Source organism: Oncorhynchus tshawytscha, linkage group LG19 (assembly GCF_018296145.1).
Source record: "Oncorhynchus tshawytscha isolate Ot180627B linkage group LG19, Otsh_v2.0, whole genome shotgun sequence".
Classification (NCBI taxonomy): domain Eukaryota; kingdom Metazoa; phylum Chordata; class Actinopteri; order Salmoniformes; family Salmonidae; genus Oncorhynchus; species Oncorhynchus tshawytscha.
In genome coordinates this window covers 25,010,673-25,035,446 of record NC_056447.1, presented here as the reverse complement: position 1 = coordinate 25,035,446, position 24,774 = coordinate 25,010,673, and the positions used below count along the sequence as shown (strand labels likewise).

The 24,774-nt window shown below is 44.9% G+C and overlaps 1 protein-coding gene across 5 annotated transcripts in view; it reads left to right on the top strand.

The window, feature by feature from the left end:
* LOC112218528 (core-binding factor subunit beta) overlaps positions 1 to 24,324 on the top strand; it is a 36,118-nt gene extending 11,794 nt beyond the window's left edge. Inside the window, exons 4-7 of one of the 5 annotated variants that reach the window (XM_024379390.2) lie at positions 19,783 to 19,899; positions 20,160 to 20,255; positions 20,632 to 20,679; positions 21,018 to 24,324. In XM_024379390.2, coding sequence (XP_024235158.1) covers positions 19,783 to 19,899; positions 20,160 to 20,255; positions 20,632 to 20,661 — 243 coding nt within the window. In that variant the 3' untranslated portion in view covers positions 20,662 to 20,679; positions 21,018 to 24,324. Of the gene's footprint in view, positions 1 to 19,782; positions 19,900 to 20,159; positions 20,260 to 20,631; positions 20,680 to 21,017 lie in introns of all 5 variants that reach the window. The other 4 variants (XM_024379389.2, XM_024379388.2, XM_024379391.2 and 1 more) reach the window with 4 other exon arrangements.
* The last annotated feature ends 450 nt before the right edge of the window (positions 24,325 to 24,774 follow it).

Here is a 24,774-nt window from a genome sequence, read left to right as displayed (position 1 = left end):
GGGATTGTGTGTGGGTTTGTGACTGTGTTTTTATGTACGTGTTTGTCTGCCTAGCAGTGCACTTACGGAGCCAATCTCCATATTCATGACGGGTCATGTGCCACAAAACATGTTTTTGAGCTGCCTGGCGCCAGTTTGACAATTAACCTTGTTACAGAGCCAGAGAGGGGGAACAGTTTGACAGTTAACCTTGTTACAGAGCCAGAGAGGGGGAACAGTTTGACAGTTAACCTTGTTACAGAGCCAGAGAGGGGGAACAGCTTGAGAGTTAACCTTGTTACTGAGCCAGAGAGGGGGAACAGCTTGACAGTTAACCTTGTTACAGAGCCAGAGAGGGGGACAGCTTGACAGTTAACCTTGTTACAGAGCCAGAGAGGGGTAACCGCTTTCATTTAGCAGCTCCGCTTGCTGCTGCTTCTGCTGATGGTGGTGGTTATTGAAGGAAACAAAATGTTGAGCAAATTAATCTCTCTCATCTTCAGCCCCAACATTATGCAGGGTGTGGTGTTTGGGAAGGGCTACGAAATTATCTCAGGAAGCCACACAAATACCAATTGGTCGGTTGCTAAGTTTAAAGTTTACGTCCTTAATGTCATAAAGCTACTATAGTTAGTCCATACATATTTAATGGAGTTTGTACTTAAGTCTGGCTGAAATGGACCTGGTAGTAATGAGTGTAGGATGGGGGAGGGGGTAGGGAGGCATCAGCCCTCACTCCTGACACTGATGAGGAGAGGGGCGACTGGGCGAAGGCCAGGGTGGAGGGAGGATGATGGACTAGCTTCTCTGCGAGGAGCACAGTGGGCCGGCTCGTTCTGTGGTGGGGGCTCTTGTTTCCGTCTCCCTCAAACAGAAGCCACTCCACTAGCAGATTACTTGTCAATGACATCATCAAAGTGTGCCCACTAATTGATTCCTGCTGCTCTGTCATGCCCATTGTGCACTGAGCCCTCCTCGTGTTCCTCTGATCTGATGTGAATTGTTTGATGTTTGTTAAAAAGAGGGGTTCTTTGTATTCTTGGCTATGCCATGTCCTTTTCTTGAATTAGATTTTTACCAAAATGTTCCTGTTTTGACTGTCTGTTGGGAAAGAACTGTCTGTGCTGGGGAAAGAGAAGCTTTGTTTTCCCCAGCACAAGTCAATCATACTCCTTCCTCTAGTCTTCACATAGGGTTCTCGTTATAGCTCCACAGCTCAAATGTCCTCTTCCTCGATCCCAAGCCTCAGATCAATGACCACTCGCAAATGGAACGTTTCATGGCTTCCTGAATGAAAAATGTCATCTTACAGTCAAATGAAACAGGTGAGCTCTGGTTGGCCATTTTCATGGCTCCTTTCGAAGACGTACAAAAAATATAACATTTAGCTGTTATTACTTAACTGTTCTACTACCTACAGAAGCATTGTTCATTTCACAATGAGACGTGAGAGCATGTTGACTTATAACTGGACATTGGCGTTAGTCACTTAGCCACCTAGCTAGATAACATTAGCCACAACAAATTGGAATTCATAACATATCATATGAATTGTAATTTGTGATATCATACGAAATGGATGATGGACATCCAGAAATTAATACGTACCGTACGAAACATAACATATCAAACTAAATGGAGTGTCCCGGATTTACTTTTGCTATGTTACGTCTACCCCTGAGTCCAGGTTGCAAACATCTATTGCTCAGTCTGAGGTTATTAGCAAGAGTTACACGAGTTCTTCATTTCTTTTGTTGTCTTTATATAGACATCACACTTTTCCACCAAAAGTGTTTCAGTTGACCACTCACCTTCTCGCTCTCCTCCTGCCAATTTAAAGATTTTCTTTCCTTTGTTTTCCAATCGCCTTGCCCTCCAGAATAATGAACATTCCATGATACTGTGGAATTCCTCAACTGATTCTGATTCCTGGGAGTTTGGAACACGGGGACCTAACTGGATGGTGATGTTGCATCTGAGCAGGTCACTTAATCAACATTTCATGAGTGAATTAAATATTCATTATACTAAATTGTTCCTGCGTAAATGTCATAGATGGATCGCCCAGATGAGTAGGTGAAAGACTTCAGTGTCTGTACTGATGCAAGTCTGAACCTCCCACCCTCCTTCCATCCCCCTGAGTGGGAGCAATCAGACCGCGTTGTTGTCTGGGAGGGAGGAGAGGGAAGCATCCTGCTTTGGGATTTATTTCTCCAGAAGCCTCAGGACACAGGTGAGAAATACAGCGAGTATTTGCCAACAGCATTCCTGGTCACTATTCCAGGAACTATGTTCTCTTCTGGCTGCAGAGGGAGACCTGTGTGGTCATTTGGCCTGTAGGGTCGTGTCTCGCCCCTCTGCTTCCAACCTGACACTGTAATGGGTGAGTCTGGGGAGGGGCCAAGCGGCGCCCTACAACCCAGTATTCCCTGTCCAGTTCCTATATCCCCCTGATAGTATTGTACAGAGAGGGAAAATGGCAGGCATGAAGCTGGACTTGGGTCCAAGTATTTCTAGAGTGCCTGAGAAATCAAGTCCCCAAAGATCTTGGCAAGCCTGCTGACTCTTTATTTTGACTGTCGTTACCTCTTTCCATGAAAACTGAGCCCGCCAACATGTTCTTTTGAAATGCTAATATTCTTCTATTGTATTTTCAACCCTTATTTTGTTAATTTGTTCCTTTTTCGTTAAAAATGGAGTTAATTGACTACTTTTAGATAATAACAATTCCATATCTAAGAGTGATGTTTATATTAGTGTCTGTGACTATCTGATGTGAATTCTCAGAATCCTCTGGGGTTTTGTAGACTCAGCCAATTCTCCTCTGTAGCCTGTCCCTGCAGTCTCTCTCCCATTCTCCTGTGGTTAGAAACTTTATCCAAATGCTGAATTTGCCTTTGCATGATATTTACTTAAGTTAAACAGCCATCTGTAAAAACTGAGAAATGGATATCATGTGTATGGTGTTCGTGCGAGAAATTATTTTACATAGTGTACTCTGTGTCCCCAACTACCCTGTACCTTATTCCCAGTAAAAGTATAAATGGGAGAAAAAAGTGGAATCATAACCAAACTGACTCATAATCTGGCTGACAAAGTGACAAAGACTACGTTTTCCTTACCACCCAGATAATAAGGCTTCTATTAAATTGGATAGCTTTTGGGGTTGTACAATTATAAATAATATAAAGGACACAGTAAAGCTGTATCACCGGTTGGATTGATAGAAACAATCCATTTTGATGACTTGAATTGGGAAATGACGTAGAGGAGGCCTCAATGAATTTGAGTCAGTGTTACTGCATTACAGAATCAGGCTTAGCAGGCGCAGTTATCCTCTGATTAGGAACATATATCCATAGAATAGTCTGTCTGTCAGGCTGTCTGCCAAGCTGTCTGTCTGCCAGACTGTCTGCTAGGCTGTCTGCTAGGCTGTCTGTGATTGTATGTATGGATGTTTGTGAGTTCTGCCCTGGCATGGTGTCAGGTGAATGCAGGGCAGTTAGAGGGCTATAACTGGATTTGGGTGGAAGTGGGTCAGTTAGGGGGCTATAACTGGATTTGGGTGGAAGTGGGTCAGTTAGGGGGCTATAACTGGGTTTGGGTGGGAGGGGGTCAGTTAGGGGCTATAACTGGGTTTGGGTGGGAGGGGGTCAGTTAGGGGGCTATAACTGGGTTTGGGTGGGAGGGGGTCAGTTAGGGGGCTATAACTGGGTTTGGGTGGGAGGGGGTCAGTTAGGGGCTATAACTGGGTTTGGGTGGGAGGGGTCAGTTAGGGGGCTATAACTGGGTTTGGGTGGGAGGGGGTCAGTTAGGGGGCTATAACTGGGTTTGGTGGGAGGGGGTCAGTTAGGGGGCTATAACTGGGTTTGGGTGGGAGGGGTCAGTTAGGGGTCTATAACTGGGTTTGGGTGGGAGGGGTCAGTTAGGGGCTATAACTGGGTTTGGGTGGGAGGGGTCAGTTAGGGGGCTATAACTGGGTTTGGGTGGGAGGGGGTCAGTTAGGGGGCTATAACTGGGTTTGGGTGGGAGGGGGTCAATTGGGGACTATAACTGGGTTTGGGTGGGAGGGGGTCAGTTTGGGGGCTATAACTGGGTTTGGGCGGGAGGGAGTCAGTAAAAGGGCTATAACTGGGTTTGGGTGGGAGGGGGTCAGTAAAAGGGCTATAACTGGGTTTGGGTGGGAGGGGGTCAGTTAGGGGGCTATAACTGGGTTTGGTTGGGAGGGGTCAGTTAGGGGCTATAACTGGGTTTGGGTGGGAGGGGGTCAGTTTGGGGGCTATAACTGGGTTTGGGCGGGAGGGAGTCAGTAAAAGGGCTATAACTGGGTTTGGGTGGGAGGGGGTCAGTTTGGGGGCTATAACTGGGTTTGGGCGGGAGGGAGTCAAAAAGGGCTATAACTGGGTTTGGGTGGGAGGGGTCAGTAAAAGGGCTATAACTGGGTTTGGGTGGGAGGGGGTCAGTTATGGGGGCTATAACTGGGTTTGGTTGGGAGGGGGTCAGTTAGGGGCTATAACTGGGTTTGGGTGGGAGGGGTCAGTTTGGGGGCTATAACTGGGTTTGGGCGGGAGGGAGTCAGTAAAAGGGCTATAACTGGGTTTGGGTGGGAGGGGGTCAGTAAAAGGGCTATAACTGGGTTTGGGTGGGAGGGGGTCAGTTAGGGGACTATAACTGGGTTTGGGTGGGAGGGAGTCAGTAAAAGGGCTATAACTGGGTTTGGGTGGGAGGGGTCAGTTAGGGGCTATAACTGGGTTTGGGCGGGAGGGAGTCAGTAAAAGGGCTATAACCGCCCTGTCGTGACTCAGTGGTGAGGGGTAATTATAGGGCTTGTTGGGGCGGGGAGAACGGGTGAGCGCAAGGGGCAAAACAAGGCTAATACCTCTGTTTCTTTGTTTCTCTGGCAGGTGGTGTGGGTGGAGTAACGGAGAGTTGTGTGTGAGGGTGTTTGTCTGAGTATTGATGTGTGGGTGTGGATTGGTATATGTGCCCGAGACAATAGTGTAAACGTTCAACTTCATCCGCTCTGATTACAGAGAGAAACGTGCTCTATCTCTTCTTGCTTTGTATGCATCTCAACTGCACCTGGTCACACCCTGTGTGTGTGTGTGTGTGTGTGTGTGTGTGTGTGTGTGTGTGTGTGTGTGTGTGTGTGTGTGTGTGTGTGTGTGTGTGTGTGTGTGTGTGTGTGTGTGTGTGTGTGTGTGTGTGTGTGTGTGTGTGTGTGTGTGTATGGGTTTGATCTCAACTATGAAGGATGTGTGTGTGCTCAAAGATATGGATAGACTGACACTGTATCTGACAAAAAACAACTCAGCCCTGATTAGGATGGCACACACTACTCCCGTTGCTGACTCAACTCCCAGGGACTTCCTGCTTCTCCATATCTAGCAGAGCAGAGGGGAGGGAACAGATAGAGATACTGGGATAGAGGGAGGGGGAGATGGAGGCTGGGGGTTGGGTAGCCAGGTTGAGAAGCAGCTGTGGTTGTTGCTGTAGACAATGAATGTTCATCAGTACAGTCTGATAGGGTCCCTCCCTCCCATGGCTGGAGCCCCCGGCCGACCCCTCTGGGTCCCTGCTGTAGAGGGCCAGGCTGACTGGCCCGGGCGTGGGAGGCCTTACTCACACACAAAAACTACACATCCACACACACACCATTACAAAAACACCCACACAGTACACATTCACATATCCACATCTAAGTCATCTTAGGGGCAAAGGTGAAGTCACTCACACTGTGTAGTATTGCATTACAGACTGTAGTGTGTGGGTATTCTACCATGTAGTTACCATTACAGACTGTAGTGTGTGGGTATTCTACCATGTAGTTACCATTACAGACTGTAGTGTGTGGGTATTCTACCCTGTAGTTACCATTACAGACTGTAGTGTGTGGGTATTCTACCATGTAGTTACCATTACAGACTGTAGTGTGTGGGTATTCTACCCTGTAGTTACCATTACAGACTGTAGTGTGTGGGTATTCTACCATGTAGTTACCATTACAGACTGTAGTGTGTGGGTATTCTACCATGTAGTTACCATTACAGACTGTAGTGTGTGGGTATTCTACCCTGTAGTTACCATTACAGACTGTAGTGTGTGGGTATTCTACCCTGTAGTTACCATTACAGACTGTAGTGTGTGGGTATTCTACCCTGTAGTTACCATTACAGACTGTAGTGTGTGGGTATTCTACCATGTAGTTACCATTACAGACTGTAGTGTGTGGGTATTCTACCATGTAGTTACCATTACAGACTGTAGTGTGTGGGTATTCTACCATGTAGTTACCATTACAGACTGTAGTGTGTGGGTATTCTACCATGTAGTTACCATTACAGACTGTAGTGTGTGGGTATTCTACCATGTAGTTACCATTACAGACTGTAGTGTGTGGGTATTCTACCATGTAGTTACCATTACAGACTGTAGTGTGTGGGTATTCTACCCTGTAGTTACCATTACAGACTGTAGTGTGTGGGTATTCTACCATGTAGTTACCATTACAGACTGTAGTGTGTGGGTATTCTACCATGTAGTTACCATTACAGACTGTAGTGTGTGGGTATTCTACCATGTAGTTACCATTACAGACTGTAGTGTGTGGGTATTCTACCATGTAGTTACCATTACAGACTGTAGTGTGTGGGTATTCTACCATGTAGTTACCATTACAGACTGTAGTGTGTGGGTATTCTACCATGTAGTTACCATTACAGACTGTAGTGTGTGGGTATTCTACCATGTAGTTACCATTACAGACTGTAGTGTGTGGGTATTCTACCATGTAGTTACCATTACAGACTGTAGTGTGTGGGTATTCTACCATGTAGTTACCATTACAGACTGTAGTGTGTGGGTATTCTACCATGTAGTTACCATTACAGACTGTAGTGTGTGGGTATTCTACCATGTAGTTACCATTACAGACTGTAGTGTGTGGGTATTCTACCATGTAGTTACCATTACAGACTGTAGTGTGTGGGTATTCTACCATGTAGTTACCATTACAGACTGTAGTGTGTGGGTATTCTACCCTGTAGTTACCATTACAGACTGTAGTGTGTGGGTATCCTACCCTGTAGTTACCATTACAGACTGTAGTGTGTGGGTATTCTACCCTGTAGTTACCATTACAGACTGTAGTGTGTGGGTATTCTACCCTGTAGTTACCATTACAGACTTTAGTGTGTGGGTATTCTACCCTGTAGTTACCATTACAGACTTTAGTGTGTGGGTATTCTACCCTGTAGTTACCATTACAGACTTTAGTGTGTGGGCACTGGTACCTATTTAAGACCAGTTTGTTTAAGCCCATATGGTGGTTTGTGACTATGTTCCTGTTTTGCTCGTTAAGGTTGGGTGGGTGGGAGTGTACAGTATGAATGGGCTGTTGGTGAGGACGTGGTGGTAGAACTGGGCACCAGTGTGTTTGTCACTTCCTGCCGGTTGCTGACCTGCCCAGTGGGGGTTGCTGAGTCACCAGGGGGGCACAGAGGCAGCTGTCACAGCCCATCCAGAGGGCAAGGTGAGGGGAAAGGGGAGAGAGTGGTGCGGGGTAGGCAGCTGGCATGGTTTCACAGACCTGGAGGGGAGAGGGGAGGAGAGGGGAACATGGGCATCTGTCTCTGTGTGTTTGTGACTTTGGACCGGAACCTGAAGACTCCCAACCTAGATGTAGCCCTGCCCAGAGCACAGCATTTAAAATATATATATATATTTTACCTTTATTTAACTAGGCAAGTCAGTTAAGAACAAATTCTTATTTTCAATGACGGCCTAGGAACAGTGGGTTAACTGCCTTGTTCAGGGGCAGAACAACAGATTTGTACCTTGTCAGCTCGGGGATTCGATCTTGCAACCTTTTGGTTACTAGTTCAACACTCTAACCACTAGGCTACGCTGCCGCCCATTGTGGGGTTGTGATGGAGACTTATGGGAGGATGGGGGTCAGATGGGGGAGGATGGGGGTCAGAGGGTGTCGAGTCGGGAGGGTGGAATCAGAACAGGGTTTTCGACTATATAATATACAGCTTATGTCAGAACTTACACAGCAGGTTAGGATAATTAATGTAGCAGGTCAGGAGAATTAACGTAGCAGGTTAGGAGAATAAGTTACTGTAAGGTTAGGAAAGGGGTTAGGGTTGGCTTAAATCCAAAACAAAACAACTTTCGAAGTCAACTTTACATGTTTTCAGGCATGACTTCAGAACAGTCATGATGACACAGCATGGTGACTGCCTGGAAATACACACACATTACAGGGGGGAACCACATCATACTTACCCTGGAGACACAGAGAAAGAGAGAAGGAGAGAGCGAGTCAGAGAGAGAGAGAGAGAGAGAGAGAGTCAGAGAGAGAGAGAGAGAGAGAGAGAGAGAGAGAGTCAGAGAGAGAGAGTCAGAGAGAGAGAGAGAGAGAATCAGAGAGAGAATCAGAGAGAGAGAGAGAGAGAGTCAGAGAGAGAAGGAGAAAGAAAGAGAGAGAGAGAGAGAATCAGAGAGAGGGAGTCAGAGAGAGAGAAGGAGAAAGAAAGTCAGAGAGAGAGAGAAGGAGAGGGAGCTCAGGCCCTGGGTGGGATCTGTCATCCCCACATGCTGATGGTCACTGTGTGAATAATACACTCACACATCCACACACGTCCCAGACACTCAATAACATAATTAGTACTGTTATAGCAGTTGTTTCCTAGCTTTCAGACGTGCATTCACTCACACACACACTCATACACACACACACACACACACACACTCACATTCACACAAACTAGCACCCACGAGGTGTGTGAGGACAATGGTCCTCTGTGTGCGGGCTCACTGCCCTCTCTGCCCCCTGTGGCTGGGACTGCAGCCCTGCTCTCCTTCTCTCTGAAGTGCTTTTATTTTACTCTGAGAGCACCCTGATCTGCTGACGAGCCTTTGGCACGTGTCTAAATGAGGAGCCCTGTGCCAGTGGCTCGGCTGCGTCATGCTTGTTGCCAGGCCCTGTGCCAGTGGCTCGGCTGCGTCATGCTTGTTGCCAGGCCCTGTGCCAGTGGCTCGGCTGCGTCATGCTTGTTGCCAGGATAGTGCCAGTGGCTCGGCTGCGTCATGCTTGTTGCCAGGCCCTGTGCCAGTGGCTCGGCTGCATCATGCTTGTTGCCAGGCCCTGTGCCAAGGCTCTGCAAACAACCATGTGCACAGCCTGAAAGAGACCGGCTAGCCTCCACTCTCATCCGAGTACACTAGTGTCCTGTTGTACCCCAACATGATTGCTATTGTCAAGTGCAAAACAAGGCCTCAGAAATATGGACGCCCCCCTGTCATACTGTCCTGCTGTGTGATGTTGAGTGATTGAGCTCCAGTCCCTACATTCCTTCATCTGCTGTTTTTTTCCTCAAATCAAAGGAGTTCCTTAAGATCATGAGTGTTGTGCAACTGCTCTTATAAGCTCAGAGACTCACAGAGAGACTGAGGGTGGCTGGGATGGATGGGATGGGAGGACAGCTCAGCCTCAGGCCAGTTGGAGTTGGGCTGTAGAGGGGAGGGAGGGGAGGAGTGCCCCAGTGGAGTGGAGCTGACCTGGGATGGGGTCAGTGTCTCCCAGGGCTGGCCAGGGCAGGGACACCACACTGACCACAGGACAGTATACAGCACCACTCCTTGTGTGTTTTTCTAATATAATACTGTTGCTTAGACCACAGCAGAATGTTGGTCAAATCCATACTTAACTTTGAGACTTTACAGTAGTTTACTGTGTCATCTAGGCTGTATCACAACTGGCTGTGATTGGGAGTCCCATAGGGCGGCACACAATTGGCCCAGCATCGTGCGGGTTTGGCCGGTGTAGGCCGTCATTGCAAATAATAATTTGTTCTTAACTGACTTGCCTGGTTGCATAAAGGTTAAACAAATACAAAATACAACAAATCCCTCCCTGTGGCTGTGTGTATGGCATTTCTGTTAAGCCAAAGATCCTGGTCCTGCATAGGATCTCTCTTGTGTTAGAGGTCAAGGGTACTCTTCTCTCAGTCTTTTTCGGCCATCTTTATGGAGGTACGTGGACCACAGTTGGTGCTGCTCACAAATCATGGCCGTGATGGTTTCATTTCCTTTGTGGATCTGTGGACAATGGACCTCTCTTGCCAGAGTCTGTAGTCTCAACCAGTGGTTTTATATTTGTGTTCCCATCTTTGTCCTCATGGTTTAGGTGTGTCTGGTTCAGCTGGGTCAGTTAGACTCTGCCATGTTGGCATCTTTGGACCCAGTCCCAGTTATTGCACACCCAATAACTGCCCTGTTTAGACTTGGGTGTTTCATCAATTCAAGTTCTTTGCCACTTTTATTCACAATGTACCTATTTGGTGTGTCTGTGTGTGCTTTTGTGTGCTTTTGTGCGTGCGTGCCTGCGCACACATGATCGTGTGTCAGTCACTGGGGTGTGGGGGATGTGGGGGTTGACATTTATTTCTGAAGAGGAAGTTTGTGGTTAGATGGTTTCTGCTCTCCCGTCTAAATTTTTCCCTCTCCAAGTCGTCGTGCTTTTACAAAGCCATGCAGTTTCTTACAGATGTGGAAGTCATTTCAGCAGTGCAATGACTGGAGGAGAGTTTGTTCTGCCTTTAGACGCTGCTGCGTCTGGGCTGAGCACACTGAGCCGACTCCAATCTGAGAGCCGAGAGGCTCCCCCGTCTCGCCCAAGTCCAGCATGGGAAGGTCTGGGCTTGGCCCTCTCGTAAATGAAGCCCCTGTTTGAGGCTTGCTAGAAATAGCCTCTAAAGAAATGCAGTGAACGTGGGACTGGGCATGTATCCGACAGAAAAAACGAACTTCACCAGAATCCACATCTTACCCTGCGTGTGTGTTTTGTGTTTTCATTTCTAATTTATTCCTGATCATTTGTTTACCTAGATAGAAATACAGCTATCCCCAGCCGTAAAGCTGCCGCTTTGTTGACCTCAGTGTATGTCTGACAGCGTCTAAACATCGGGCAATGGTATACAGTCATACGCACACGCACTTTTAATGTGTCTGAGATAGATCGATGAGGGGTGGACCCCACACTCCTGGGTCGCTGTAATTGGACGAATATATAAATGATCACTTCCCCATTGCTGGAGCATATGACATCTGCTTCGAGTCTGTCTCTTCTGTCTTACTTTGTAGAGAACTGCATCGTTGGAAGCAGGATGTCACACAGGGTGACACGTCTGTCTTCTACTTCCTGCTCTCACTTTGGGAGCGGTTGATTGGGGAGGGACTTACACAGTTTAGCCTTAACAGACACATGGCGTGTGAAAGTGTGTTACTACATTCTCTGGTCTGAAGGCTCCATTATGACTACTCTGGCCGTGTTTTGGCTAGTCCACACCTCCCTCTCCTCTCAGACATACTGCCTAAAGTGTGAGTCAATGTACTGTATCTCATTAAGTCTGCATGTCTCTCAGCACCTCTCAGTGTATACATTCAAGCACTAGAGATAGACATGTTCAGACCTCACTGTCTCAGCTTTGCCTTATTTTCTGTGTGTTTGAGCTTGTTAATCGTATAGGGCTTTGTGTGCAGAGAATGTGCCCATGTTGTTTGTTCATGAGCACATTCATTTGTGCTTCTTATTTGTAGTGGTCTTGTGTAGCTTTTGACTATAAACACATACAGTACATAACACATACTTTATTATCACAGAGTCTGGGTAGTCTTGACTATAAACACATACTGTACATAACTCATACTTTATTATCACAGAGTCTGGATAGTCTTGACTATAAACACATACTGTACATAACACATACTTTATTAACACAGAGTCTGGGTAGTCTTGACTATAAACACATACTGTACATAACACATACTTTATTATCACAGAGTCTGGGTAGTCTTGACTATAAACACATACTGTACATAACTCATACTTTATTATCACAGAGTCTGGGTAGTCTTGACTATAAACACATACTGTACATAACACATACTTTATCAAATCAAATCAAATCAAATTTATTTATATAGCCCTTCGTACATCAGCTGATATCTCAAAGTGCTGTACAGAAACCCAGCCTAAAACCCCAAACAGCAAGCAATGCAGGTGTAGAAGCACGGTGGCTAGGAAAAACTCCCTAGAAAGGCCAAAACCTAGGAAGAAACCTAGAGAGGAACCAGGCTATGTGGGGTGGCCAGTCCTCTTCTGGCTGTGCCGGGTGGAGATTATAACAGAACATGGCCAAGATGTTCAAATGTTCATAAATGACCAGCATGGTCGTATAATAATAAGGCAGAACAGTTGAAACTGGAGCAGCAGCACGGTCAGATGGACTGGGGACAGCAAGGAGTCATCATGTCAGGTAGTCCTGGGCATGGTCCTAGGGCTCAGGTCCTCCGAGAGAGAGAAAGAAAGAGAGAATTAGAGAGAGCATATGTGGGGTGGCCAGTCCTCTTCTGGCTGTGCCGGGTGGAGATTATAACAGAACATGGCCAAGATGTTCAAATGTTCATAAATGACCAGCATGGTTGAATAATAATAAGGCAGAACAGTTGAAACTGGAGCAGCAGCACGGCCAGGTGGACTGAGGACAGCAAGGAGTCATCATGTCAGCATGGTCCTAGGGCTCAGGTCCTCCGAGAGAGAGAAAGAAAGAGAGAAGGAGAGAATTGGAGAACGTACACTTAGATTCACACAGGACACCGAATAGGACAGGAGAAGTACTCCAGATATAACAAACTGATCCTAGCCCCCCGACACATAAACTACTGCAGCATAAATACTGGAGGCTGAGACAGGAGGGGTCAGGAGACACTGTGGCCCCATCCGAGGACACCCCCGGACAGGGCCAAACAGGAAGGATATAACCCCACCCACTTTGCCAAAGCACAGCCCCCACACCACTACTTTATACTTTATTATCTCAGAGTCTGGGTAGTCTTGACTATAAACACATACTGTACATAACAACCAGAGCCAAGGTAAAAAGGCACATTTGAGCTGTGCTGTTGAAGAATATATGGAATGCTTATACAAAACATTGTATTCACTTACCTGCACTTATTTAAAGCATTTTTCAACGACTGAGATGGACAGGAGTGTATCTAAATGGATGTCCGGTAGCTCTGGGCATTTATGAGCAAATAATGTCTCAAGGGGAAGATCAGGATTGTTTTGGCTTTAGGAATCAACAGATTCCAATGAATTGAATCCCAGTATTAACCCCCACCCCATCTCTCTCTCTCTCTGTCTCTGTCTCTCTCTCTATTCCTCTCTGTCTCTCGCTCTCTCTCTCAATTAAATTAAATTCAAGGGGCTTTATCTGCATGGGAAACATATGTCAACATTGCCAAAGCAAGCTCTCACACACACACACACACACACAGACACGCGTGTGCACACACACTCCCCCACCCGTCTTCACAAACACACTGATCCTCTGTGTGTTATCCCCTAAACCAGTCCCACCCTGCAGGCATCTACTGCCTCCCTCTGAGCAGGCAGCCTCCACCTCCCTCCAAACTTGTTGCACCACACATCTCTGTCTGTCTCTATTTTACTGTAAAAATTATTGTAGCTATTTTTCTTTCTCTTTTCTATTTCTCCATCCTCCCCCCTCTGTATCATGACACTATGCGAGACCCAAATGCAGACACAGGAGGCAGATGGTTGAAGTTTAAGATGTTTAATAGATCCAAAGGGAATAGGAAAGAGAATGGTTGTGGACAGGCAAAAGGTCATAACCAGATCAGAGTCCAGAGTGGCAGGCAGGCTGGAGGTCAGGGCAGGTAGAATGGTCAGGCAGGCGGGTACAGTCCAGAACAGGCAAGGGTCAAAACAGGGAGGACTAGAAAAAGGAGAAAAGGCAAAGCAGGAAAACGGGAAAAACCGCTGGTAGGCTTGGACATACAAGATGAACTGGCACAGAGAGACAGGAAACACAGGGATTAATACACTGGGGAAAACAAGCGACACCTGGAGGGGGTGGAGACAATAAAGAGGACAGGTGGAACAGATCAGGGTGTGACACTGTCTATGGCCATCATGTCTATGATAAAGTAGATTAACTAGGTAGGTTAACTATGTAGCCTTACCCAACCGATAAACCACTATGTTACCTCCAGCCTCCCTCCTCCCTGTGTGTCACTCTGTGCAAATTCTCTCTCCAGGACACCAGTGACCACTCAACAGGCCATAAATCACTCCAACACCACCTCCGCTCAACTCCACTCAATCTGCCCCCCTCCCCATCACTTTCCCCTCTCACTCTAAACTACATGGTCTGGCTCCACTCAAGCCCAATAGGGTTAGTGTGAAGCAGTAAATCAGAGATCAGTTCACACACATCAAATCACTGATAATATGCTGTATGTAAACGGGAGCATGGTCATGCTGAAACAGGAAAGGGCATTCCCCAAACACAGAATCGTCTAGAATGTCATTGTATGCTGTAGCGTTAAGATCCCTTTTACTGGAACCAAGGGCCTAGCTCGAACTATGAAAAACAGCCCCAGACCATTATTCCTCCTCCACCAAACTTTACAGTTGGCACTATGCATTGGGGCAGGTAGCGGGATTTATCACTCCAGAGAACTTGTTTCCACTGCTCCAATTGTGGTGAGCTTTACACCACTCCAGCCGACGCTTTGCATTGCGCATGGTGATCTTAGGCTTGTGTGCGGCTGCTCGGCCACGGAAACTAATTTCATGAAGCTCCCAACGAACAGTTATTGTGCTGACGTTGCTTCCAGAGGCAGTTTGGAACTCGGCAATGAGTGTTGCAACAGAGGACAGACAGTTTTTCAGCACTCGGCAGTCCCGTTCTGTGAGCATGTTTGGCCTACCTCTTGGTCCTAGACGTTTCCACTTCACAATAACAGTTGACCAGGGTAGCTCTATCAGGGCAAAAATTTGACAAACTGACTTGACGGTGCCACACGGAAAGTCACTGAGCTCTTCAGTACGGGCCACTGACAATGTTTAACTATGGAGATTGCATGACTGTGTACTCGTTTTTATACACCTGTCCACATACTTTTGGCCATATAGTGTATGTGTGTATGTATACAGTGCATTCGGAAAGTATTTAGACCTCTTGACTTTTTTAAAACATTTTGTTACGTTACAGCCTTATTCTAAAATGGATGAAATATTTTTTTTTCACTCATCAATCTACACACAATACCCCATAATGACAAAGCAAAAACAGGTTTTTAGATTATTTCGTAAATTTGTAAACTAAAAAACAGAAATATCACATTTACATAAGTATTCAGACCCTTTACTCAGTACTTTGTTGAAGCACCTTTGGCAGCGATTACAGCCTTGAATCTTCTTGGGTATGATGCTACAAGCTTGGCACACCTGTATTTGGGGAGTTTCTCACATTCTTCTCTGCAGATCCTCTCAAGCTCTGTCAGGTTGGATGGGGAGTGTCGCTGCACAGGTATTTTCAGGTCTCTCCAGAGATGTCCAATCGGGTTCAAGTCCGGGCTCTGGCTGGGCCACTCAAGAACATTCAGAGGCTTGTCGCAAAGCCACTCCAGCATTGTCTTGGCTGTGTGCTTAGTGTCATTGTCCTGATGGAAGGAAAACCTTTGCCCCAGTCTGAGATCCTGAGCGCTCTGGAGCAGGTTTTCATCAAGGATCTCTCTGTACTTTGCTCCATTCATCTTTCCCTCAACCCTGACTGGTCTCCCAGTCCCTGCCGCTGAAACATATCCCCACAGCATGATGCTGCCACCACCATGCTTCACCGTAGGGATGGTGCCAGGTTTCCTCCAGACGTGACGCTTGCATTCAGGACAAAGAGTTCAATCTTGGTTTCAACAGACCAGAGAATCTTGTTTCTCATGGTCAGAGTCCTGTAGATGCCTTTTGGCAAACTCCAAGCAAGCTGTCATGTGCCTTTCACTGAGAAGTGGATTCCATCTGGCACTCTGGAGCTCTCTGAGTGACCATCGGGTTCTTGGTCACCTCCCTGACCAAGGCCCTTCTCCCCCGATTGCTCAGTTTGGCCGGGTGGCCAGCTCTTGGAAAAGTCTTGGTGATTCCAAACTTCTTCCATTTAAGAATGATGAAGGCCACCGTGTTCTTGGGGACCTTCAATGCTGAAGACATTTTTTGGTACCTTTCCCCAGATCTGTGCCCCAACACAATCCTGTCTCGGAGCTCTACGGACCATTCCTTCAACCTCATGGCTTGGTTTTTGCTCTGACATGCACTGTCAACTGTGGGACCTTATATAGACAGGTGTGTGCCTTTCCAAATCATGTCCAATCAATTGAATTTACCACAAATGGACTCCAAGCAAGTTGTAGAAACATCTCAAGGATGACCAATGGAAACAGGATGCACCTGACCTCAATTTCGAGTCTTATAGCAAAGGGTCTGAATACTTATATACATAAGGTATTTCTGATTTTTATTTGTAATAAATGTGCTAAAAACCTGTTTTCTCTTTGTCATTATGGGGTATTTTGTGTAGATTGACAAGTATTTTTTTATTTAATCCATTTTAGAATAAGTCTGTAATGTAATAAAATGTGGAAAAAGTGAAGCGGTCTGAATACTTTCCAAATGCACTGTACATAGTATATACTGTATTACCGCCTCAAAATAACCTGGGGGTGAGTGGAGCTGCTTTTCTCGTATGTCTGCATTGTTGGCGTCCCCCCAATATAAACTGTGTGTTTAGCCTGATAGAGTCATGAATTTTCCTTCTGGAAGGACCTGAGACAAACTGTTTAAATGTGTTATTGATGGCTAAAAGGACTGTATTGGTTGGGGGAAGCTCTGTTTAAGTTGGCCGGTGGAGGGCAAAAAAGGTAGAGAGGTCCAAAATGATAAAAATATACTGTATGTATGCAGACATTCATCTTCTGTTTATTTTAAACTCACTGCCCCATGGTATATGGATTCTCAGAACCACTTATGGTGCATATTTAAGTCCTTGGAAATGTTATATCACGCATAACCATGTGCATGTGCTGTGGTGCAGTTCTCACATTCATTCTTGTTCATGCATTATTTGTTATACTTGTAGCCTATGTGTCTTTGTCAAACACTGTGTTGAAGTGTAGAGTAGTGTAGTGTGTATTAGTTGCAGCTTGTGTACTAGATCTATTCAGTTGATAGTTAAAGATTTAACTTTGCCTCTGACAAATTAAAGTATCACCCTGTGTAAATGGATTCATTGCTTTCAGAGAAGGTTGGAATGGGCTTAGTTTTCTCTATATCCCTTTGTGTTCAGTGGAAAATGTGAACACTTTTTGTAATGGAACCTAGGGCTGGGCGGTATACCGTATTTTACTATTTATCGGTATTTATGCACAGACCGGTTTGGGTTTTTACTTTACCTTCTATAACGGTATTTTAATGTTGTGTTTGTTAAATATAATACGCCGTGTGTAACGTCCATTTTTATAGTTTACTCCGCTACTTGAATCATCCCTCTCTCTCTCTCTCCACGCCGCTTTCCACACAGACCTAGCCCCGGCTCCTGTCACTCAAGGATTTGTTGTTGCTTGACCACGAGGCACTTTCATACAGTCTGCATGGTCAATGCAGCACATGCAAGAATGTTGATGACAATGATGCAGTTGTCACTTTGATCAATATAAATCCATAAGCGTTCTATAATTACAATATTAGTTTGTGTTTCTTACATCTGCAAACAGCTAGTTTGTATTTTCTTAGCAAGTTAAGCTACATCGTGTTAGCCACTAATGCTAATCGCTAGCTAACTAGCTAATACAAGTACTGAGTCAGAGTAAACGTAGGCTTAAATCAGCATGTTGTTTGTGCAGCAGTATCTTCTAAATCAAAGAGGTATAGACAAAGCATGAATATGTTGGCTATTTGAATAAAGATGTAATGTTGTCAAAGATTATAGTGTCTCCTAGGAAACACTGCACATTAATTTGGTTCCTACCCTGTCACAATAACTCATCCATGACATCTTCATTTGTTGTCATGTCAAACAACACTGTATTCAAAGTGCCCACTATTATTTATATTCTAACTATATAATTATAATAAACATTCTATTTCCATGATTCCAAAAATTCACCCAAGGGTTTTGATCTAAATCGCAATTGCAACATTTGGTTAAAAATAAGGCCTAGTATTTTTGCCCATATCGTGGCAGTGTGGAAATGATCTCATATGAGTGCAGGAAATGCAGAAATTGATGGAAATGCAGGAAATAATTTTAGGTTGAAGTTGAATTGAAGAGTATAAAACAATCAGAATGGAGAAGAACCTATTGAAATCACTTAGAATATGTTTTGCCACCCTAAGGTTACACACTACTCTTAAAGAAAATGTAGAACTTTTATTATTAAAAAAACAAACATAAAATACCATCATACCATCAAAAATGTGAAACTTACCATGATATAATATTTTTGCCACATCGCCCAGCCCTAAAGGAACCCCAGTAAAGAGCCTGATGTGTGAGGTGTGGACCTGATAGAGAGAGGAGGGAGTACAGATGGAGAAGATGGTGATGAAGGAAGAGAGAAAGTTGCCAGCAAGGAAGAATTATCGTTTGGATGGAGAGTTGGGATTGATGTGGGAGTGGTGCGATGACAAAGAGTTGGAAGAATAGAAGCGGAGAGGACAGAGGCTATGGTTCTAGGTGCTAGACTCTCCTGACACTGTTAACTTGGCTATCCTGTGAAATAAATAAGTGGTTCGTGTTTATGGCTAGGATTGGTGTTTGTGTTTCAGAGTGATTAGGTTTGCGTGTGTGTGAGTATGTCTGAAAGAGGTTATACGTGTTTATAGCCAAAGCCACCTCCCCTCTCTTCCTCCTGCCCTATACTCCCAGCTACAGAAATAAACATCACCCCACAGACTGCACGCTTTTGTCTGGGACTGAATTCCAGAGTCTCAGGGATGTGATATTTCTATGGCCCTAAGCCAAACAGACAGTCATGTACTTAACCCCCTCACAGTGGGTTTTGACCAGAAGTGGCACCTCGTCTTGACAACGCTTCGCTCCGCTTGCAATTTGCATAAAGTAGAGCAGAGCTCAACTTTTTCTACCACTAGCAGGGATCTCGCCGTTCACCTTCCCACAATCCCTTGCACATTTCTCTGCATGCCCTCATTGAAAATGAAGGGGGTTGGGACTTCTCCTGCCAAATTCCTTGTTGGTAAAAACTGTGTTACTCTTTCCCACTCTCTGGTAAGTAGTCCTATACATATACACCCCCTCTCCCAAATCCCTCTCTCTCTCCCTATTTCTCTGTCACTTTCTCTCTCCCCCTCTCTCCATCCCTCTCCGTTTCCCTCTCTACGTCTCTCTCCCTCCCTCTATCTCTCTCTCTTCCTCCTATTATGGATATTCACATACTTCATTAATGTATTCATGTATACGCACGCACTAATTTTTATAAATGAAGTCAGGATGTTCTGATCTGTCATAGGAGAGCCTTGGTTTTTTATTTCTCCATCCTACAGCAGCCTTTATAAATAAACAGCAACATGGCAGGAAGCAAACCTCTCCGTGTGCTACTCTGTGCCTTGGCTGGGCCTGAGGTGAGACGGGAAGAGAGAGAAAGTGAAAATGTTGGTGTATGTATTTCGCCTTCCAATCCGCATCCCTCTAACCTCTCCACTGGGCCTTAGATGGAGTGGGAGAGGACAGACATCTGATAATGAACTGTGTGACCCTGTATTTGAGAAAACCTTACTACTTTTATCTGAGTGGTTAAAAGTGAGCCACAATGACTGTGGTTGAGTAATGTATCAAGGTCTGTGCATTCATTCGGAAGTGTATGTTTTCCTCAATGTTTGAGCCAGCGCATTGTTGTGTCTGTGTGGTCTGTCTGCAGGTGTACCTGAAGGCCCCTATGATCCTGAATGGAGTGTGTGTGACCTGGAAGGGCTGCATAGACCTGCAGCGCTTGGATGGGATGGGCTGTCTGGAGTTCGATGAGGAGAGAGCACAGGTACTGTATCATACCATTACATTACACCCCCTGGTCTCCAACCACACCAACACAAAACACACAACTAGATAGAACAATTGGCTACAGTATATACACACATTGACATACACCTCTAGACAAACTACTTTTGAATGACTTAACTTAAACTCAACTAAGCAGGTTGTGCCCCTACCCCTATCCATATACAAATAAAACACCCACTCACTAGTCCAAACAAACTGTGTGTCTCTGTGTGTCTCTCCCACTCTGTGTGCGTTCAGCATGAGGATGCCCTGGCGCTAGCATCCTTTGAGGAGTCGCGTAGGAGGACCCGGGACTTTGAGGACAGAGACCGCTCGCACCGAGAGGACCTGGAGGTGAGATGGTCTGGACTGACTGACAGGCCTGGATGGGGTGGTGATGTCCCCCCTAGTCACATGTTTAATGTTAACGCTAAGAAGTATTGTTGGAATATGATGATTGGTTGTGTCCCCTGTGTGTTTGTTACCATGTGAATTCTTATTGTGTGAATAACCCATTTAGTTTTTTATATTTACCATTAACACAATCAAGAACTCATTGTGTGTTTGTCTGAGAGGTTGTGTGTGTGTGTGTGTGTGTGTGTGTGTGTAATTCATCTTGAAGCATTTTTATGGTATGTAGGTTTAGTGCATGAAGAGTTTATTCATGATTAGAACACACAGACCCTTAATGCAACCCCTCTAAGATGAAAACCAAATTGTGTTTTTTTAGGACCCTGTGGCATCAAAAATCTGGGACTGATGGCATTCAAGGACCAGGGTCTGTCTTCTTTGCTTTTCAATGTCCCTCTGTCATGCACTAAACCCTGTGTGTGGTGTCTGTGTGAGTGTGTTTGTGAATCAACACGAGAGCATTTGCATGTATGTGAACAATTTGAAGTATCTGAGTCTGTCTGTTTTAGTGCCTGCATGAGAGAGAATGAGTGAATGACAGAAAGAGAGAAAGAAAGTTACATATGAACTGTATCTGTTGAGTTAACACACTGTGTAATGAATGCTTAGTGATAATGTGGGTTCCTTCCCTCTCAACCCCATAAACTGTCTCAGGGTCAGTCATATGAATATGCTTTATGGATTTTTTTATGCATTTTATGATAGTGGGACGTGTGCAGGTCAGGACATCCTACCAGGGTATAAGCTGGAAGACTGGAAGACAGACCCCCCACACACACTTTCCCCCAGTGCCTAATGGAGAACAGACCTCCACACACACACCACCCACCCACACCGTGCTGCCGGAGGAGTACGCTGCAAGGCCTGCTGGGACATATCTGCCACAGCTTGGCAGCACATGATGAGGGAGAGGGAGGGAGGGAGATCTGAAGCAGGGCTTTCATGTTCACATCTAGTATTTCTTACCTCAGAAACATACCTTCCAGCTCCCTCAGGAATAATTGTCTCTTTTCTTCTGAAAATCTATAAGGCAATGCTCTTTATGGAGATATTATGTATTGGTCAAAGAAAAATAACATATAATTATTTTTTCTACTGACATTGAGCCTGGAGGAGATAGTCTCAAACAGAACCGTGTGTGGAAGGTGTGCACGTCGTCAATGTATGACATATACTGTATTCTAACGGAAGACTTTCCATGTGTTTCATTCTCAAATACTGACTGTGGTGGAAACATGAAACCCCCTAATCATTTTCATTACATTTAAATGGTTTTTAAAAAAAATCCAAGTTACAGTATGTCGTCTCATAAACTGCTGTGATCCAGAATTTTCTGATTGGACTGTAGCATTTAGCGATTTCTTTAATTAGTGAATCCCCTTGCTCTGCTGTCATCTCAGGGAAGGAGATAGATGCTATTGTTGGTTTTATTTTAGATAAAGATTTGCATTTGGACATCAGGACCCTGTTTTTATGTGATATGGGCGCCTGGCCCTTGAGTACATTCAGCCTTTGCATTTCTGTGGTCTGAACTTCTACTCAGTCCACTATAACTCAAGGCCAACAGCACAATGACAGTCTGCCATCAGTGGTAGCTGGGAGGCCTCTTAAGGGTTTAGAAACCTGTCATTTAGTTCAGAAATCACAGCTCTTCTCTAGCAGGGATGTCAGTGTCAGCTCTTGAGAATGTATGTCTAAGTACAGCATATAAGGTTAATTCCTCTGCTGTGTGGCCTGTACTTGTTCTGATCACTGTATAATGAATATGTATAATGAATATTGTCCAGGTTTGATGTTTTTCCTGTGTGTGTGCATGCGTGCGCATGTGCATGTGAGAGCGATTCAGGACAGGACAGTGATGGCCATCTAGATGATTGATGAAGATAAGATGGATGCAGAAGAAATGGTCCAGTGTTCATTAGGCCCCATTCTGCTGGTGGAGTTAGAGGATGAATGATGTGCTGCCAGTAAAAGTATTAATATAGCATTAGTATTGATTTTTATTAGGATCCCTGTCTGCCCTGCCTAATCTCAGCTCTATTGACTTGTGGTACAGGCTAGCGCTCTGCCGGCTGGCTCAATGATCGATCACTGTGCTTGTCCTCTCCTCTCCAGCCACCCCCACCCCCCCTGTAACTACGACAGCACTCCACTCAGGGCTGAGGCTTTACTGTAACGCTTCTCCTCAAAAGAATCATATTTTGTCTGTAGAGTAGTTGCTGCACTTCACACAGTATATTATTACATATAAAAGTTGAATACTTCCTGATGTTTCTTTATATTACTCCTTAACTCTGCTTGTCTTGGAGGTTGGTCCTGTTCACATTGCATGGTGTGTGGCCTGAGACATTGTTTTTTCTTCAACTATTACCAAACCGTAACTGGTGTATTTGGCTCACTGACTCAAGGACAGCTCTGACGCCTTCCGTTTGTAATCTGGGTGAATATGAGTGATAACTAAGGCAGAAGCATTCGTGTGTATGTGTGTTTGTGTGTGTGTCCATGCATATGTGTGTTGTTGTTGTCAAAATCACTCTGCAACTACTGAGTAAAACTTTGATCGGCCAGTTCATAAAATCATGTTAAGTTCATAAAAATCTTCTTAAATGATTTATATTTAACTATAGGGCTATTAATTGTTTTGAAGACACTCTATTTACATTTATGATTCTGAAGTGGAAAAATGGATGAGCATCAGTGTCTCATTTAGGATTAAAGTAGTAGACTGAACCAGGGTTAGAAGGAGCTATTATGGTGAGTCATTTGGATGACGACTACATGCCATTTCAGCTGAGAGACCAGCGTCTGCTTTCTCCCTCTGTCTGCCTGTCTGTCTGCCTGTCTGTCCTTCTGTTTCACAGATATCTATGTTGGGAGAGATGTAGACGCAGACACATAAACATATGTATCTGTGACAGGCAGACGAGTCATTTTTTATTTTTAAAGCATGTTATGTTGAAGACTTCCCCGACGACTAATGACTGTCTGCTATTCGGCCCAAAAAAGAAAATCAATTTTTAGCCTCAGCTGGAAGCTCTCTGGTGCCCTCTGCTGAATATACTGTATGACATATACTGCACTCACTTTTGCCCCATCTAAGGCCATTCTCAACACATTACACACACACACACTCATGATATTGTGTGCTATATTAAATCTGCCCCCCCCCTCCCTCCATCTCTCTCTCCCTGTGCCAACAGCCCAGGCGACAGCAGGACCCCAGCCCTGGCACCAACATGGGCAACAACGCTGATGATCACAAGATTCGCTAGAGGCCAGAGAGACGCAGGGGGTGGGGTCAGGGTGACCTGTCCATCGTACTAGGCCAGTCTCACACCCTGTCACCAAGCTGTTAACTGGAGAGACCAAAGTCCACATTGATAGGGATTTGGGGGTGGGTGGGGGTGGGGCCCTATTTAATTTTAAGAAGGGACTGGGTGAGGTGGGTGTCCATTTTTAAGTGTGGTGTAAGAGGATCGACCCAAACCTCCTTGTCTTCGGGGGGGTTTTGCACTATCTGATACATTCAGTTTAGTACCCACATTGCCTTCTGTATGCATGGAGCACCTGCCTACCTATGTTTTCTTTTGTCCCTCTATGCAAGCTATTTCGGCAGCACTTTCTTTTACAATGCTTTATAAATAGGAAATTACTGGGTGATTAAATGGAACACATTTGTTCTTAAATAATTACATATTCTTCCTAAATTGTTACATTTCTAATAATTCCAAATTTCTTCCATCTTCCTTATTGTTTCCCATAAAGTTTGTTTCAAATCAGGTAGCAACCTGAGGCGCACTGAGCATAAATGTATTTCACGCTAAATTCTAATCTATTGATAATTACAATCAGAAGTTGAAGCAATAACAAAGCGTCCACCCTGCCCCTGTTTGGGTAAAAAGCTGAGGGATGGGGCTGGAGAAATGTAACCCCTCTCAAATTCATAGACAGAGCTATGGACTGACTATCCATAATATCAAAATTATAGTTTTAACCATGTTTTTGAGGCTGTATAGTCTTTGTTTACATTTATTTTGTTTCGAAACATTGGAGTAAAACAAGCTTCCCACTGGGCACACACTGATTAAATCAATGTTGTTTCAACATAAATAAATTAAATTATGTTGAACCAATGTGGAATAGACTTTGAATTGACGTCTGTGCCCAGTGGGTTATATTTTGGGTTCTGATGCGGCAAGAAAGTTGAACTAAGCTTATGAGGCATTTATAAATTACATTCTTCAAGAATCAATGGGTATGTATCATTAATTTTCACTACATGACAAAAAGTATGTGGACACCTGCTTATCAAACATCTCATTCCAACATCATGGGCATTAATATGGAGTTGGTCCCCCCTTTGCTGCTATAACAATCTCCACTCTTCTGGGAAGGCTTTCCACTAGATGTTGGAACATTGCTGCGGGGACTGATATTGGGCGATTAGGCCTGGCTCGCAGTC